The 16,983-nt window shown below is 31.2% G+C and overlaps 1 protein-coding gene and 2 pseudogenes across 2 annotated transcripts; 1 reads left to right on the plus strand and 2 right to left on the minus strand.

Moving 5' to 3' along the window:
- On the minus strand, positions 1-1,533 carry LOC148575506 (UDP-glycosyltransferase 73C11 pseudogene; annotated as a pseudogene).
- A 3,226-nt stretch (positions 1,534-4,759) lies between these two features.
- LOC107628067 (UDP-glycosyltransferase 73E1 pseudogene) lies at positions 4,760-6,507 on the minus strand (annotated as a pseudogene). The gene has a single exon (XR_015905038.1). The product of XR_015905038.1 is annotated as a UDP-glycosyltransferase 73E1 pseudogene (transcript).
- A 1,745-nt stretch (positions 6,508-8,252) lies between these two features.
- Positions 8,253-9,708, plus strand: LOC107626449 (thaumatin-like protein 1b). The gene is made up of 2 exons (XM_016329329.3): positions 8,253-8,383; positions 8,814-9,708. The coding sequence occupies exons 1-2, from the start codon at positions 8,326-8,328 to the stop codon at positions 9,488-9,490; spliced, it is 735 nt and encodes a 244-aa protein (XP_016184815.1). The 5' UTR covers positions 8,253-8,325; the 3' UTR covers positions 9,491-9,708.
- The last annotated feature ends 7,275 nt before the right edge of the window (positions 9,709-16,983 follow it).

Below are 16,983 nucleotides of genomic sequence, written 5' to 3' on the forward strand. Positions count from 1 at the left end.
TTAATTAATTAAAAACTTTGACACATGATTGAGGATGTCTTCAATTAGAAGAGACAAGTTGTTGTAAGAAGATCCACCTTCTTCAATTGCATTCTTTGCCAAATCAGCATACTCCTTAACCCTTTCTCTTCTCTTCTCTTTCTCTTCACCTTCTCCCATCACATTCTCAATAGCATCCACAACCTTTTTCCTTGTAACTTGAACACCATCACCAAATTTATCTTCATCACCAAAATGCACAGCATTTTCAACACCAATCCTCACCCCAATCTCAATAACTTGCACCACAAGCTTCTCATTGTAGAATTGATCAGCAAACAAAGGAAATGTGATCAAAGGAACACCACTACAAATCCCTTCTAATGTTGAGTTCCAACCACAATGTGTCAAAAATGCACCTATTGAACTATGTGACAATATCAAGATTTGTGGGGCCCAACCCTTAATCAAAATCCCTCTCTCTTTGACCCTTTCTTCAAACCCATTTTCACCTAGCCATTTCTCCATCTCATCCTTCCTATATGCTCCTCTTAACACCCAAATGAAGGGCCTTTTTGTCATTTCCAATCCCAAACCAATCTCAATCAATTGCTTTGGTGAAACCCTATTAAGGCTACCTAAACAAGCATAAATCACAGACCCTTTTGGCCATGAATCAAGAAACTTCACATATTTGTTCTCAATTTCATTACTAAACTCCTTGTTTCCTCTTTGAGCCTTATCCAAATCATCCTTATTTGTCAATGAAACAGGACCAAGACACCAAACTTTAGTAGTAGAACCTATTACCCTTTGATACTCTCTCACATATTCTAATTCCAATTCTTCAAAACTATTCACTACAACCCCATAAGCTCCTTTTTCATTTTCCCTAATTTTCTCTCTTACCTTAATCAAATGTTGGTTTGTGCCAGGGTTGAACAATGCTGGAAGCTGTGATTTTCTCATCTCAATCCTATGTGGCAAATCAGGAACAACAATAACTTGATCATCATCAGAAAATTTGTCACATACCTTAGAAGCATACAAATTGTGGTTGCACAAGAGATTGAAGCAATTAGTCCCATCAAATATTATTCTAGGGACATTAAACTTTGTTGCAATTTCAGCTACACATGGAATATTCTTGTCATAGATTATGCAACTTGGAAAAGGGTCAAGACTTTTTTCAATAAGATCTTCAATTGGCATTTGCATTAAGCTCAATGCTAAGAAGAAATTCTCCTTAAGATCCATTGAAGGTAATGTGTCTAAGCTTTCACAACCTTGAGGGATTCCAGCTTCAGAATTTGGAAATTTGACAACAAGTATTTGGATTTTTGAAGAATTTTGATGAACCTCTCTATCCAAGCTAGCTTTGAATTGAAGTGCATTGAGGGGTGTGGTTATTATGGTTACCTTAACATTGCGCCTACCCAATAATTTGGCCATGTCCACCATTGGTAAAATGTGACCTGGTGCCATTAAAGGGATGAATACAAAGTGAAGGTTATTGTTGTTGTTGCATACTTGTGGTGTTGATGAAACCATTGTTGCAATTTTCTGTGACAATAGCAAAAGATTCAAGAGAGTTTATATACTTGTTTAGATAAGTTTAATAAGCAAATTAAAGTAGCAAATTTGATTTGAAAGAGGATGCTTAATTTTGTGCATATATTCAGTTATTAAAGTAGCAAAGCATCACGTTTTATGTGGAATGGGCTAAGTTTTATTATTTTTAAGTGGGTTAATCATGAAAAAATTGTCTTCAAATTATTTAGTTGCTTATAGAAATATCTCTAATTTATGTTAACAATACACATACTCTTAAAATATTTAAATATATGAGAAATATATCTAAAAGTGATTGAAAATAATCTCCGTTAATAAAATTTACTAATGTGACAAAGTAAATGATTATATATCTATTTCACAGAAGTCACATAAACATTATCGTTTGCCACTTAAATAATTTCCGTTATCAAAGACGATACACTATAGTAAATATTATTGTCATGTTTTTGAATATTTAGAGGAATTTTTGTTGTTAATATAAATTAACAGTAATTTTAACAACAGCTAAGTAATTTAGAAACAGTTTTTATAATTACTCTCTTAAATATGTATTTTTTTTAAATGATATATATATATATATATATATAAATTAATTATTGTATTTGGAATTAGCTAGATCATCTAAAAAAAGTTGAGAAATTGACTACCTTTTGAATTTATAACCTTCATTATAATTTTCTTTTTTGAAAATATCAGCCAGTGAAAAAGGGAAAAATTGATAATGATAAATTTTGTAATTATTAATTTATTAGTGAAAACCTACAACAAAAATGTAAGAACACATTACACAAATCAAACAATTTTCTTAACCTTTTTATTTCTCCTTAGTCCCCTATATTATATCAACCCAACAAGTAGTGGTATCCCTAAATTATATGCCTCAAAAGGTCTTTGACTTGATTTTAGGAGATGACAAATAAAATTGATTATGCTTAAAGGGGATTAATTTCTTTTCTTCATAAGGGGCTTGGATAATAATACTCAAGGTAGCGTTTGGTGGAAAGACAGAGACGGAAAAACTGAGACTAAGAGACAGAGATTGAAATAAATCTCAGTATTCTGTTTGGTGCAAAGTGGGAGACAGAAATTGAAACAAGAATGAAACTCTAATTTAATTTGTACAAAGAGTAAAATTAAAATTAATTAATTAAAATGAGGATATTTTAGGTATAAAATATTATTAAAGTTTCAGTCTCCATCTCTAAAAATTTTAGTCCCCCGTGTCCCTACTTTTTTTAGGTACTAAAATACTGAAATTTTAGAGACAGAGACAGAAATTTTAGTACCAGTCTCTGAACTAACAAACATAATACTAAGTCTCAATCTCCCAATCTCTGTCTCAGTACCTCAAAACAAACGCCATCTTAGTAAACAAATAAAAAAAATTTGAAATGAATAAAATCACCTTAGTTATATCCTTACACTAAAGTTTCACTATAAAAATGATTGAAATTATTCTAATTTGATTCAACAAGCTAAGAAGGCATAGAAGAATGGACAGGAAAATTTCCAATGAAGAGAAAATCATGAAATTTTTTGTTCTTAGGCTGTTAGAAACTCCGAAAAAGTAAAGAAAAATAAACCTGAAATTTAGAACTGTCATACTTACATGATGATCTTACTCTTACTTGAATGATGGATTATAACTCTTTGGCTGTCTCTAATCAATTTTCCCAATTGCTTTCAATCTGTGCTCATAGTAGTTAGTAGTATTTGGGATATATATTCATAAATTAAATTGTAACATTTTTTTACAAATGATAAATCAAACTATTTTATACCAACTAATATGATGTTAATTAAAATGGTCTGTTTTGTAATAATTAATTGTATTGAATTCGAGACTTATAGATAAAACAAAAAAAGATAAATAAATTATTTTTATAATTAAATTCAACCAAATATATTTTTTTATATATATTTTCTTCTTCTTTTTCAATTGACTTTTATTGCGTCAATAAATTATTAGACTAATTTAGTTGAATTTAGTTATTAAATTAAAATAATTTAGTCATGTAACATCATTGAAAAAAAGAACTTTAATATAAATATACAATGAATTCGTTCACCTAAAAAAATGCAATGAATTCATTACTTCATATATTTCCTTTTATGAGAAAATCTAGGAGAATTTAAATTAAGGAAATAAATCAAAGATTTTGTTTCCTTTGAAAACAATGCGTTTAATTGCATTATTATTATTTAAGGGGGTAAAAGTGAGAAAAATTTGACACAAAAGTATTAGTTACCTTTTTATATTTCATTAATAGATTGTTATAGATTAGATTACATCGGCTTACAAATATAGAATACTAAGATATGGATACAAAAATATAAAATTATATTTGACAAATAAAATATAAATAAAGATTTGTGTCTTAAGATATTAAATTATTATATTTATATTTTTTTTTATCATAAAAGACATAAAAATACTAGACAAAAATACAACTTATTTTATTATTATTATTATTATTATTATTATTATTATTATTAAATTTTTATAATAATACTTTTTTTTATTTTATTATTTTTTAAATTTTGTGTAAAAAAATTAAATTTTTTATTATTTATTTTATTTTATATTTATTATTAAAAATAAAAAAATTTATTTTTATATTTTTATTATTTGTATCTTATTTTTAGTATATTATCTTGTTCTATTTTTAAAATCAAATGTAGTCTTATATATAAATGATTGTTAGTAGTCACATGGGGAAAATAAACAAATTACGGGCTAAAATGTATATGTTATTTGAGTCATAGGGTGTTAAATGAAATTTTTTTTTTTTGGTTTATGAATTTTTTTTATCATTGTTTGTGATGCTTTTTATTACATCCGTGTAACTTATTTTGGGCCTAAAGGTCCTGTGTATGCTAGTCAAGTATTGGGCCTTAGTCGGTTTTGAAAAATCTACATGCTAATATAAACGAAAAAAAGAATAAACAAAAAAAAAGAAGAAAATGTAAATATCAATTGAACATATTAAATTATCTAACAAAAAAGATTAAATATTAAAACTGTGATGTAAGGAAGATAAAAAAAAATAACCAAAATTTATTTTATTTAGTATTTATTAATTATTACAATAATTAATAAATACTAAATAAAACAAGTTCTGACTATTTTTGACTAATTTATTTTAATTACCAAACATTTTTAATATTGAAATAACTACCCCACTAAAATTCCAAATTTATAAAATTGGATAGTGACACGAAAAACAAGATGATATAAATATTACAAAAACTTCCTTAGTTCCTTACACAAAAATGTGTGACAATATATAATCACTCCTTATTAGACAACAAAACATTAAGAAGTGAACTACAAATTCTTATTAAGAGTCATAAAAATTACATGGAAAAACTAGGAACTAATAATGTTGTATTCATTGTGTTGATGGCTTACCAAAGGTTAGTGTTTCCATGTGATCAAGTAGCATCTTCATGTTAAGATAAGAAGATCCTCCAACTTGCATAGATTTCTTTGCCAACTCAGCAAGCTTTCTAACACTTTCTCTTCTCTCTTCCTTCTTGGCTCCATCTCCAATCACTTTCTCTATTGCCTCCACAATTTTCTCCCTCTTAATACTAGCACCATAATTTTCTTGCTTACCCAAAGGGATAGCAATTTCATTCCCTAATTCTTCACCAATACACAATATTTGCACAATCAATTTCTCATTGAAAAATTGGTCAGCAAACATAGGCCAAGTTATCATTGGAAGACCAGCACAAATTGCTTCTAGGGTTGAGTTCCAACCACAATGTGTTAGAAACACACCAATAGCATTGTGTGATAATAGTAACACTTGTGGGGCCCAACCATGAATTATGAGTCCTCTGTCCTTTGTCCTTTCTTCAAATTCACTATCTAATAAGTCATCTTCTTTCATCACCCAAATGAATGGAAAATTGCATGATTCCAATGCCAAAGCAAGTTCTTGAAATTGTGCAAGTGCTAGGTTGTTGAGTGATCCAAGACAAACATAAACAACTGATTTTGGTGGCCATGAATCAAGAAATTTAAGACAAGAATCTAGGTCAACTTTAGATTTGTTACCTCTTTGACCAACATGTTGTGTTTCATTGTTATTGTAGGATAATGAAACAGGACCAATGCACCAAACCTTGTTACCTTTAACCTTCTTGTATTCTTTGACATAGTCTAATTCCAATTCCTCAAAGCTATTGATCACATACCCATATGCTGATTCTTGTGAAGTTCTAATCTTTTCATCAAGATCTTTGAGATCCTTTGCTTCAGGATTCAATTCCAATGGAAGTTGTGATTTTGTTAACTCAATTCTGTGTGGCAAATTAGGCACCACAATAGGCTTTGATTCTTGGACATTCTCATAGACCTTGGACTTGAACAAATTGTGCAACAATAGAAGATTCATGCAACTTGTTCCATCAAATATAAGCCTTGGGATTTTGAACTTCATAGCAACATTTTCCATCCAATAGTTGAATTTGTCAACTAGAATGCAACTTATTGGGGTTGCCTCAATCAACTCTTCTATTGGTGTTTGCAACTTGCTAAGAGCAAACATAAATCTTCTTATTAAGGCGCGTGAAGGAACTAGCTCCAAGCTTTCACACCCTTCTGGCAATCCAAATTCGAGAACTGGAATCTCGAATTGGATAAGCTGAATTCTTAATTTTGATGCATTGACAGTGTCAATCAGTGGCTTGACGCGTGTGGCGTTAAGGGGCGTGGTGACGAATGTTACAAAAGCTCCATGGTTTACTAGTAGCCTTGCTATGTCTACCATGGGAATAAGGTGACCAGGACACAAATATGGTACTAAAAGAAAATGGAGTTGATGCTTCATATTGTGGGATTCTAAAGCCATTTTTGTTGTGTTGAGACTTGAGAAAGAGAATAACAAAGCTATAATTAGTTACAAAACTAGGTAGATTTACTTGCTATGTACTATGTAGTTGGTACCTGAGGAAACTTTACCTAACCTACAATAATTACAGGCCACACATTAGTCCATTTTGTCTTTTTCCAATTATCTAGTTGTATATTTATATACCATAGGAATCTCACAAAAAAAAAAAATTTTTGGTGTCTTAGGAATCTCACAATTTAAATCAATATCCTTTTTTTTTTAGTTTTCCCAGAAACTGGTTTTATAAATGATATTTGTAAGTGAATATAATCATATTTTATACAAGGCTTCTTGTCTGAAAGTGACTTAGCAATCCTATGCCGAATGGAAACAATAGCAAAAAACAATTAAATATGAAAATTAATAATGAAATATATAGCCAATGAAGGGAATGCAACATAAAGATGATTATTATAATATTTTTAAATTTTAAAAATTATTTTATTAAATACATTTATTGTTTTGTGGGCTCTATACTTACAGTCACGGAATTCGGAAGATAAACTATATGATCCTTATTATATGACCATTCAAAATTATTTTTTTTATAATTAATTTAAATTAATCGAATAATTAACTTACTTGTTTGTTTAATTAAGTATTATAATTTGAATTTTTTTCTTATGTATAAGCATAAAGCAATTTCTTAGCCAATTGCAAGATCTCAAATCTATGATATACAGACACTGACACCGACACGGGATACATCGACACGCGAATTTTAAAATTTTATAAGACACGGAGACACGTATACATATAAAATATAAAGTATTTTTTAAATAAATCATAATGGTATTTTGATATTTTATTGATACTAAAATATAAATTAATTTTTTAATTATTTTTAATATCTTATTTTAATTATATCAAGTATTTAAAATATTTTTTGTTTTAATAAATAATAATACATACTATATCTAAATTTATTTTAAAAACATATGTTAAGAATAAGATTGGACACGCTGACATATGATGGTATTTAGGTGTGTCCAAGCATGTTCGGTGAAGAATTTTTTATTTTTTATTAAGACACGGTTTGGACACAGCAGACACGCATGTCGGACGAGTGTCGGTGAGTGTCGTGTCCAAAATGTGTTTGACATGCGTATACGGCAATTCAGCGAAGTGTCCGTGCTTCATAATCTCAAATAGATCTACTGATTATTTATTGGCCAACCGGATTGGGAGATACGATGGAAAATCAAATATTTTTTTTTATTATTTTGGTTGGTTTCAATTTGGAGGCCAAGAGGCCCAAAATAAAAAGACTAACCAGAAGCGTGAGGAGGCCCATCCCATTTGTTTAAGTATCCAATATCTATTATCAAGGCCCAATTAGAAGTGACAAAAAAAATGCCCAATTTGAAGCCTTAATTGGAATTAAATTTGGTCAAGAACGCGTAAGAAGTATTTTATTCCAACCTAAACAACAGAAACTATATATCTAATATAATTATCTATCTGTTTATGAATCGTGATAGATAAGTTAACCTTGGTCTACACAAATAAAACCATAACACCTCATTGAGATAACAAAAAGAATTGTCTTCGTCAAAAGAATGTTGATCTTGAAAATTTGACAAAATAACAAAAAAAATTGACACCGCCATGGGGATGATGAAACGTATAATTAATAGGACGATTCCACACACAAAACGGTCAATAGCAGCCATTGGACTCACTCAAAATCATAGCATTCATGCAACAAAATTGCACCACGTACCATACATGCATAGTTGAAGATTCAAGCCTCAATTTCTATATATACACTAATGCACATTAATTGCTACCACGTACTTCACTAGCTAGCTACCATAGCAACATTATTTTAGAAAGAAACAAAAATCATTCACTAATTTCACCAACAATGGCGAGTATTCGTGTTGTTGCTCTCTGCCTAGTTAGCTTTGGATTCCTTGTTTGTGGTACGTTTTAAAGTTCCAATCACATTTTGCATTTTTTTTCTTCCTTCTATATGTCTCATTTCTACATGCCTATAATGTTAGATATATGTCTATGTTAATATGTCTTTATTGTCAAATTTTGTATGAAATAAATTATATATGGTGGAAAAAAGTTTAATATTATCAACATTATTGGTCTATTTATTTAATGATATATAGTAAAGGGAAGCCATATAAACCATATATGCTAAAATTAAGACTTAATTTTAGTGCATAAAATTTTACATATTCATTCAATAACATTTATTTTTTAATATGAAAACTTATGTAATAAATATTATAAAAAATAATTATTTTATTGATGTAATACTATTTCTTATTATGTTATTATGTATATTATTAATAAATAAATGTATTAATATCAAGCTCTTGATTTTTGTTTTGTATGCAGTGATTGAAGGAATTCCAATTACTATCACAAACAATTGTCCATACACTGTATGGCCAGGATCCCAAGCTAACCAATATAGTCCACAGCTACCAAAAACTGGTTTTGAATTGTTGTCTCAAAAATCCGAGTCAGTCGACGTCCCGGCCAAATGGTCCGGAAAGTTTTGGGCCAGGACAGGATGTTCGAACAATAACGGAGTGTTCTCCTGCGCCACTGCAGACTGTGGCAACCACGTTGAATGCAATGGCGCTGGAGAAGCCACACCAGCATCTTTGATGGAATTTACAGTAGACACCAACGGTGATCACGATACTTACGATGTTAGCAATGTTGATGGATTCAACATTCCTTCTTCAATTACACCACAAGGTGGCACCGGAACTTGTAAAGTTGCAAGTTGTCCGGCCAACATTAATGCTGCTTGTCCGAACGACTTGCAATTTAAAAGTTCTGATGGAAGTGTTGTCGGTTGTAAGAGCGCTTGTGTGGCTTTTGGTAAGCCGGAGTATTGTTGCTCCGGGCCTCAACATAACACATCACAAACTTGCCCTCCATCAAATTACTCCCAATTTTTCAGCAATCAATGCCCTAATGCTTATAGCTATGCTTATGATGACAATAAGGGCACTTTCACTTGTTCAAAGCCTACTGCTTATGCTATCAAATTATGTCCATAAATTTGTAATTTGCTTAATTAATTCCTAAATAAGAGGGACACTATGTATTATTAATAGTATGGTTATGCCTTATTTTTTTCATCACTTGGTGAAAAATAAGTGCATATATTATATAGATATACCATTCTAGCGTGTATGTTGGTGAATAAAACACAATCACACTTGTTGATTGTAATGGTGATTTGTCTCATCCAATAAAGTTTAATTCTTTTCTTTTCTTTTCTTTTTCTTGTTACTTTCTTTCCTTTGACTAACTCTTTCTAACTCATCCCATTTATAATAATCATTCCGTTTATTCATTCCCTCTAAACACTTTTTATTCATTTCTTTAATAAATATATCACCATTTTCAGTGAATTTCATATATACACTACAACAATTTTGAGCTATTGTAACATATAGTATAGATAACACTTAAAAAATATTGTATATAATAATCAAAAACAACTTTTAAAATTTATTGCAAAAGAATAAGGCTATTGTAACTCTTTATTAACTAACGTGTCATAAGCGTTCTCTTTGATCAATTAGAAAACATGTAAAAAGCGTTACTTTAGTAAATTAATCAAGCAATGGTCTTCATATATTACCCTTTACGAAGGATGCTTTTAAATTTTTAATAGACTCTCATTATAATCGTTGCCTAAAATAATTCAATATTTTCTTTTAAGCAGCACGGCATACATTCATCACGTGGTTCACTCCTGCTACTAAATCGTGATACTCTTCCTTCTTCTTCTCTGTTGTCCTTGTTGTTGTTTTCTCTTTTTGCTGCTGCTGTTGTTATTGTGGTTTGAGGAGCGAAATTCGATCTCATATGCTTTGTTCATGTTGTGGCTCGCTTCTATTTACCTCATTTGTTACCGAATTCAGCGATTTCTTCACCGCCGTTAGGGATCGAGCCTTCGAGTTTGTCCTGGAAGGTTCTTTCGAGTGGATGCTTGCTCGGGCGGCGCGTGTGAGTTTCATGGTTGATTGCAGAGGCGCGTTGGTCTCCGATCTCTCCCAGACGAACGCTTGGACGGCGTTCAGAATCAAAATCATGAATAACCTAAATCCCTAACCCCAACCCTAACACAATTTTCCCAATTTCACAACACTGATGTGCGCATTCTACGTTTCTCTCTGCTCTGCCGAGTTCTACTCTACTCCGCCGTGTTCTTTTGCTCCGCCGTGTTCTTCTCCTCGCGTCGAGTTCTGCTTTGCTCCACCATGTTCTTCTGCTCGCGCCGAGGTTTGCTCTGCTCAGCTATATTCTTTTGCTTGCACCTTGTTCTTCGTTCTCTCGCGCTGAGTTCTGCTCCACTCCTCCGTATTCTAAATTGGGAGAAGTAGCTACTTATGCAAAAATAGTGAGAAATGTGACCTTGTTTTTCTTTTCCTTAATGTTTCAGAAATTTCATGTAACTTAATTAGATTACAGTAAGGCCATCTGCAGATAAATGTGAGGTATGTTCCTTTTGTCTTTAAATATGTCATTTAATTTTAAGTTTAAGAAATTGGAGAATAAACTCTCAGTTGCTGCTATTTTACAGGCAGAGTTGTTAAGCAAGAAATATGAGGAGAAGGACAAACATTGTAGCGGAAATAACATCCAAATTGATTGTTGAAGAAGCTAAATTTCGTGATATACAGGTAATTAGAAATTTGCATTATTATTTGGCAAATAGTAAAAGGATTTTAGGGAAGAATGAATTGTTATTAGCCTTGCTTAATGGATGTAAAGGTAATTATAAAGGTAAGAAGAATGAGATTTTGCAGTGGGAAGGGAGAGAAGAAAAGGATTTTTCTGTGGTCTGAGGTTCTTCTTGTGAGGATTTTGCTCCTACTTAATGTGTCTACTTGAAGAGCTTTTGTTTTTAGTAATTGACTGTGTGGGATTGGCTTGTTTTTTTCTAGTTTTGAAATTTTGCTGAAAATGAAGCTTTCTTCATCTGATTTTTGTCCTCCACCCCTGGAAGGTATGTTATGTATACACTCTTGCTTGCATATTCTTCCTTGTTCATCTCCCTTTCTATTCTCCACTGTTTTGGAGCTAGTTATTGTTGCATACCAGTGTTAAGGGGGTGAAAATGCTATTCTCTTTTAGATCTTGATGGACTTTGGTTGCTGAGAATTTTGTGTATATAATCATATGGTTACAGAAGAAAAGAGGGACTGCACGGGGTTTCAGTTTAAGCCACCTGGGTGTTGGGTTCCACTTCCATGGTTGAAGGTGGTCAAGTTAGCCATCTTCACATGCTTCTTGTGTTCTGCACTCTTCCTCTTAGTTGTCTTGTTTTGTCTTTACCTTTATTTCACTCAATTCTTTTACTTTCACAATTAAACTTTATTAATACCTACAATTTTCCATATCTTGACTCTCAATATCTATTTACTTTGGTATTCTTCAACTAAATGACTTTATCTATTAATACCTACAATTAAACTTAATGTCATTTCCAAAACAGATTGTGAAAACAAGTTTTTGAATAAATAATAGATCTATAAACTATCTAAACAAAATTAACTTTATTTATTACTTTTCTTTTTGGGGTGTCAAGAAACAAAATTAACTTTTAATAACATCACTTTAGAAATAGTGAGGAATTGATGGGAATTGGGGATGGTATTTGTCGCCAAAAAAGATAGTGCAATTCTCAAAGTCTTAGAAGTCATTTATTAAAAAGAAATCTTAACAAAACATTATTGTTCTTTCGTAGGCATGCGTTGGTTTGCTTAGGTTATGCAATAGCCATTAACTAGGGAAGGTCATTTCGAAATAGTTTTGGAGAAAAGCATATGATTTTATAACATATGAATGATTTTGATGGACTTTCATATGGTTACTTGAGGGCATTTGGTTACAGGAGAAAAGCGCGTTTTGGATTCAGAACGTTGGCATGCATGTGTTGGTCCCTTTGTTTCTTTACCAGTTGTTGGAAGCTGACTTGTGTACTTTCCACAAGGTCACAGTGAACAGGTAAGATTGTGATGTTGGAAGTTATATGCCTAAGTTCTTTTAGTTTATGTCTAAATTCTAAACTATAAAATAATAATAAGAATCCTTAGTTTTAGATGCTAGTTTGTTTGATTACTTGGACTTGATGAGTTACATGCATGCATGAATTGTTTGATTTTAATTATAATTAATTTTAGGTGTTATCTTTTTTATCTTGTTCTGCACCTTGTTGCTATACTGTAACTATTATAAGTTGTAACTATTTTATCTGTGTTGGTTAGTTCCAACGCTATAGTCAAAGAATGTAGGTTTTGTAAGTGCTTATTTGGATTTGTTTGCATGTCCCTAATGGATATTTGGTATATGAGTTATATAGAAACTGAAACTGGTTAGAATAATCATGCTTCTCACTATATTGTGGAACTAAAAATTAATTCATACATAAAAGATTTTCGAGATTTTTGAGCATATTTATCTGATTATCATCATTCATTTCTGTTTAATTTTCAACACAATTCATCTCATCTTGTTGCTTTCTTCTTAATGGGAGGACCTTAAACCTCTCTCTCTCTGTTCTTCGCACTGTGTTGGTTACTTCTCTCTGCATTTTGGGTTTGTCGCTGTTGGCGTCTCCATCGTGTTCGTCGCTACTCACCTCGCCTCGCCGTTGGGTTCGTCCCTGCTCGCGTCGCCATCTGTTCATCGCTGCTCGCATTTGAAGCTTCTGATTTTTGGTCTTCTCGCTTCCAATTTTCTCATCGCCTTCTGCTCTCAGCGTCTTCTTGGCTCCTAGCTGGGTGCTGATCTGCTCTGCACCGTCGTGTTGCATCACAGGTAGGCTCCTTGCTCTGTTCTATTTTCTTATGGCTAAAGTTGATGAGAAATTTTGGTTCTGCAATTTTTTCTTTGATGAGAAATTACTGCTTAATTATTTCTGGTCCTGTAAAATCACTACAATGTTTCATTGTTATGATATATTTATCTGCCTCTGATTTAATCACTAAATGATGGCAATTTTAGGGCTTGGAATTTAATTATTGTTGGTGGAATCTCAATTTGGAAAGTTAACAGTGGATTCATTGTTATTGTAGGTGTTGGAGTTGGTTGGGAATTCTTTCAGTTCAATTGAGTTAGCGCTAAGTTTTTCGCCATGCTTCCAATTACGTTCACTTCTTTTTTTTTTCTGCTTCTCTCTTTTTGCAAATTTTGTAGGTTTGCTTTCATAGCTACAATATTTGCAAATTCATCTCAAGAGCCATTTACAGGCATTTCCCTTTATTCTTCTTGCTTTCACTCATTCCAAATATCATGGACTTCTTTTTTTTTACCAACATATTTTTTGTGTTTTTCTGGTCATTGCAGAAATATAGACTTGGGAAAAGCGAACCACAACTTGAAATCTGTTCTAGCAACAACAAACATGAAGGTAACTTGGTTATGGTTTCTCAGTTATTATAACTTGTTCTGATGAATGATCATTTTTCTCCGTTGGTGCAAATTGCAGAGAAATGAACAACAGTAAAAGTCCTTGTAGCAGCAGGGAAGAAAGTATTGGAACACAGAATGAGATGACTGAGTAATAATTATAATAGTTAGAAAATTGATCAAACTAGTTGAATGCTTTAGTAATTGGTATCAAAAATTTCATTGATCAAATGTTTTGTTCAACAGAAGCATGCAAATTGCTGAGGCTCTCCAAATGCAAATGGAAGTGCAGAAGAAACTTTATGAGCAAATTGAGGTAGGTAGCTAAATTAAAATTGAAGCATAACAAGGATATGTTAAAGATCAATATGGATAATGATTTGTCAGGTGCAGAGACAATATGCAAGTGCTATTGCATGCACAGTTTCAACAAAAATTGGAACCAGTTTTGAGTCTGAATCATGATTCAGTGTATGCAAAAAAAAAAAAGGTTGTAACATGTGGGAAGTGGGGACCACCTTGAAGGTAATGAATCTTTCTAAATAGTTTGATACCATGAATTTTGTTACTCAATTCTAAGACTAATCCAATGGTTCAATAGTGCTTGGTCAAAGCAATCCATAAGATCTTGTCTCCTTCAATTCTCTTTTGGGAAATATTTTTTGTAATGAAAAATTTACTTGCAAACAAGTCATGTATGCATTTATTTTTATTTTTGAAAATTTAAAATTATAAAATTCACTTAAAAAGGATTAAAAGCTTTATAATATCCCATTCTTATATACTTTGTTTCCATTGTTGAAATTGTTTGGAAAAGAATAATTTTCAAGTATTGCTGAAGTCAAAATTTTATTATTTCTGCTAGCCCTTATTTATTGCCCTTTGTCTGAAATTTTCTATAGCACTGGATATAATGATGATCTCCCTTCTCTTCTACATTCATTTCTACAGCCCTTTATCACGGCAAGATCTTGTTAGTTAAAAAATAACAATGGAGAAGAGACAGCTTCCTGAAGCTGATGAAAAAGTTTCTTAACTTGATACTTTGATATGCTCAATTATACTCTTGATTCAAGTTACATTGATGAGTTGCTTATTATAATTTTTCAGTTTTAATGATAAGTTGCTTATTTTTTGTTGTGTATTATTTGCAGATTTAGCATATAGGACAAGTCAAGCATGGATGGATATAAAATATGCAAGTAGATTGACATCTTTTTAATAAATATTAATTACTATTTTGTTATGACAATTATTGTTAGACAAGAATTTTATTATTTTGTTGAGAATTATTGATGAACATATATTTGAAATACTAATTGAATTTTTTAATATCTATTTTAATTAGAGTTTTATTATTAGTTATTTTGTCTCTTATAATTTTTTTCTATTGTGTACAAATTTATTTATTAATTAAAATAATTACACATGTATGAACAAAAAAAGTTATTGTAAATTTTATATTTTTGTATTTTTATTACAAAAATAATTTTTATTTTTATCAAAAGGGCAATCCTTTTATTAATCGCATATTTTGAATATTAGACAACACTTGTATGGTTGCATATCCAAAAGAAAAAGCAACACTTGAATAGGTTGCATATCCAAAAAAAAAAAAGCAACACTTGTATAGGTTGCATATACAAAAGAAAAGGCAATACTTTAAAGGGCTACATATTCAAAACTAATAGGCAACACTTCAAAGGATTGCAAATTCTAACTTATAAGCAACACGTAAAAGAGTTGCATTTTATTGCAAATAGGCAACACTTTTTAGTAGTAACCAAAATACGAGAGAAGAGACAATACTGCAAAAGTGTTGTCTCAAACACACTTTTGAAGTATTGTTGTTTTTCAACCAAAGACAACACTTACCAAGTGTTGCTCTCAAAAGCGTTGCTTTTGAAACAAAAAAGTGTTGCCTTGATCTAAGGCAACGACTGCATATGCAACGCCGCCCAAAAACGTTGTCTTGGGTCCAAAAGTGTTGCCATAGATCAAAAGCAACATTTTAGCAGCTTTTAGGCAACACTTTTTAAATTTTGCCTCAACCTGAAAATGTTGTAGTGATATATATATAAAGAATTACCAATAATTGAAGTAAATACCAATAATTGATATTCAACTTTTATTTCTAAAATATCATCATAAAAAATTAATTAAAAATATATTTATTTTTCTAAATACTTTGGATAATAACTTTTTTCTATTTAAAAATTTCATATAATAAACAACTAAAAATTCTGATTAATAGACATCACTACAAGACACACGAAAAATTGCGACGGTTTTTTTGGGGATTGGCGGCGATTTTTAACCGTCCGCAAAATGGCATACCAGCGGTTCGTTAACCATTGCATATTAGGAGGTGGAGATTTGATCACAACCGCCGCAAAATAGAATTAGTTTATTTGCAGCGGTGTAGAACCGCTGCGATTTGGCTTAGAGGTTTTTTAAAAAAATTGCAGCGGTTTACAAATCGCTGCAATTTTAAAAGCAGTTTAAAAAAATATATATTGCAGAGGTTTATAACCCCCACAATTTTCACATTTATATTAAAAAAAATTGGCTTCATAAAGCTACTCAATTATATTGTTTCTACATCTAGACAAACACAAAAATAAGAACAAACTAAAAAAGGCTAAAATATCACAAGTAAAGTAATAACAAATTTAGTAATGACCCTATTAAAGATCCAAATTAGATAATACACTAGCAGCTTGATTCATCTAGCAAGTAGCAACACAAAATCTATAATTACAGGAATTTTTAACCATTGCTAACTTATTTTAATGCACTATAATCTATGTTGAATCTCTGCTCACTTTTTTTCTTTACTAAGAATAACAAAGTTATATGGACAAGTACTAAAATATAAACAATTATTATTTATGAGCTTGTTCATCATCTGAATATACTGAAACATATATAAATATAAAGCAAGATGAAAGATTTATCCCATGGTGCACATTACTCCAAACCGAATGCACTACAAATATAATATCAGTTTTTGTGGTGAAGTCCTTTATGCCAAGCAGACCTTTAAGCTGTTGCAGTGCAATAGTAATGGCAGCTCCGATGCGTTGGCTAGCTGGAACGAAAACAAGTGATTATTACATATAAAATT

The sequence above is a fragment of the Arachis ipaensis genome, chromosome B2 (genome assembly GCF_059453495.1).
Source record: "Arachis ipaensis isolate K30076 ecotype BB chromosome B2, ASM5945349v1, whole genome shotgun sequence".
Classification (NCBI taxonomy): domain Eukaryota; kingdom Viridiplantae; phylum Streptophyta; class Magnoliopsida; order Fabales; family Fabaceae; genus Arachis; species Arachis ipaensis.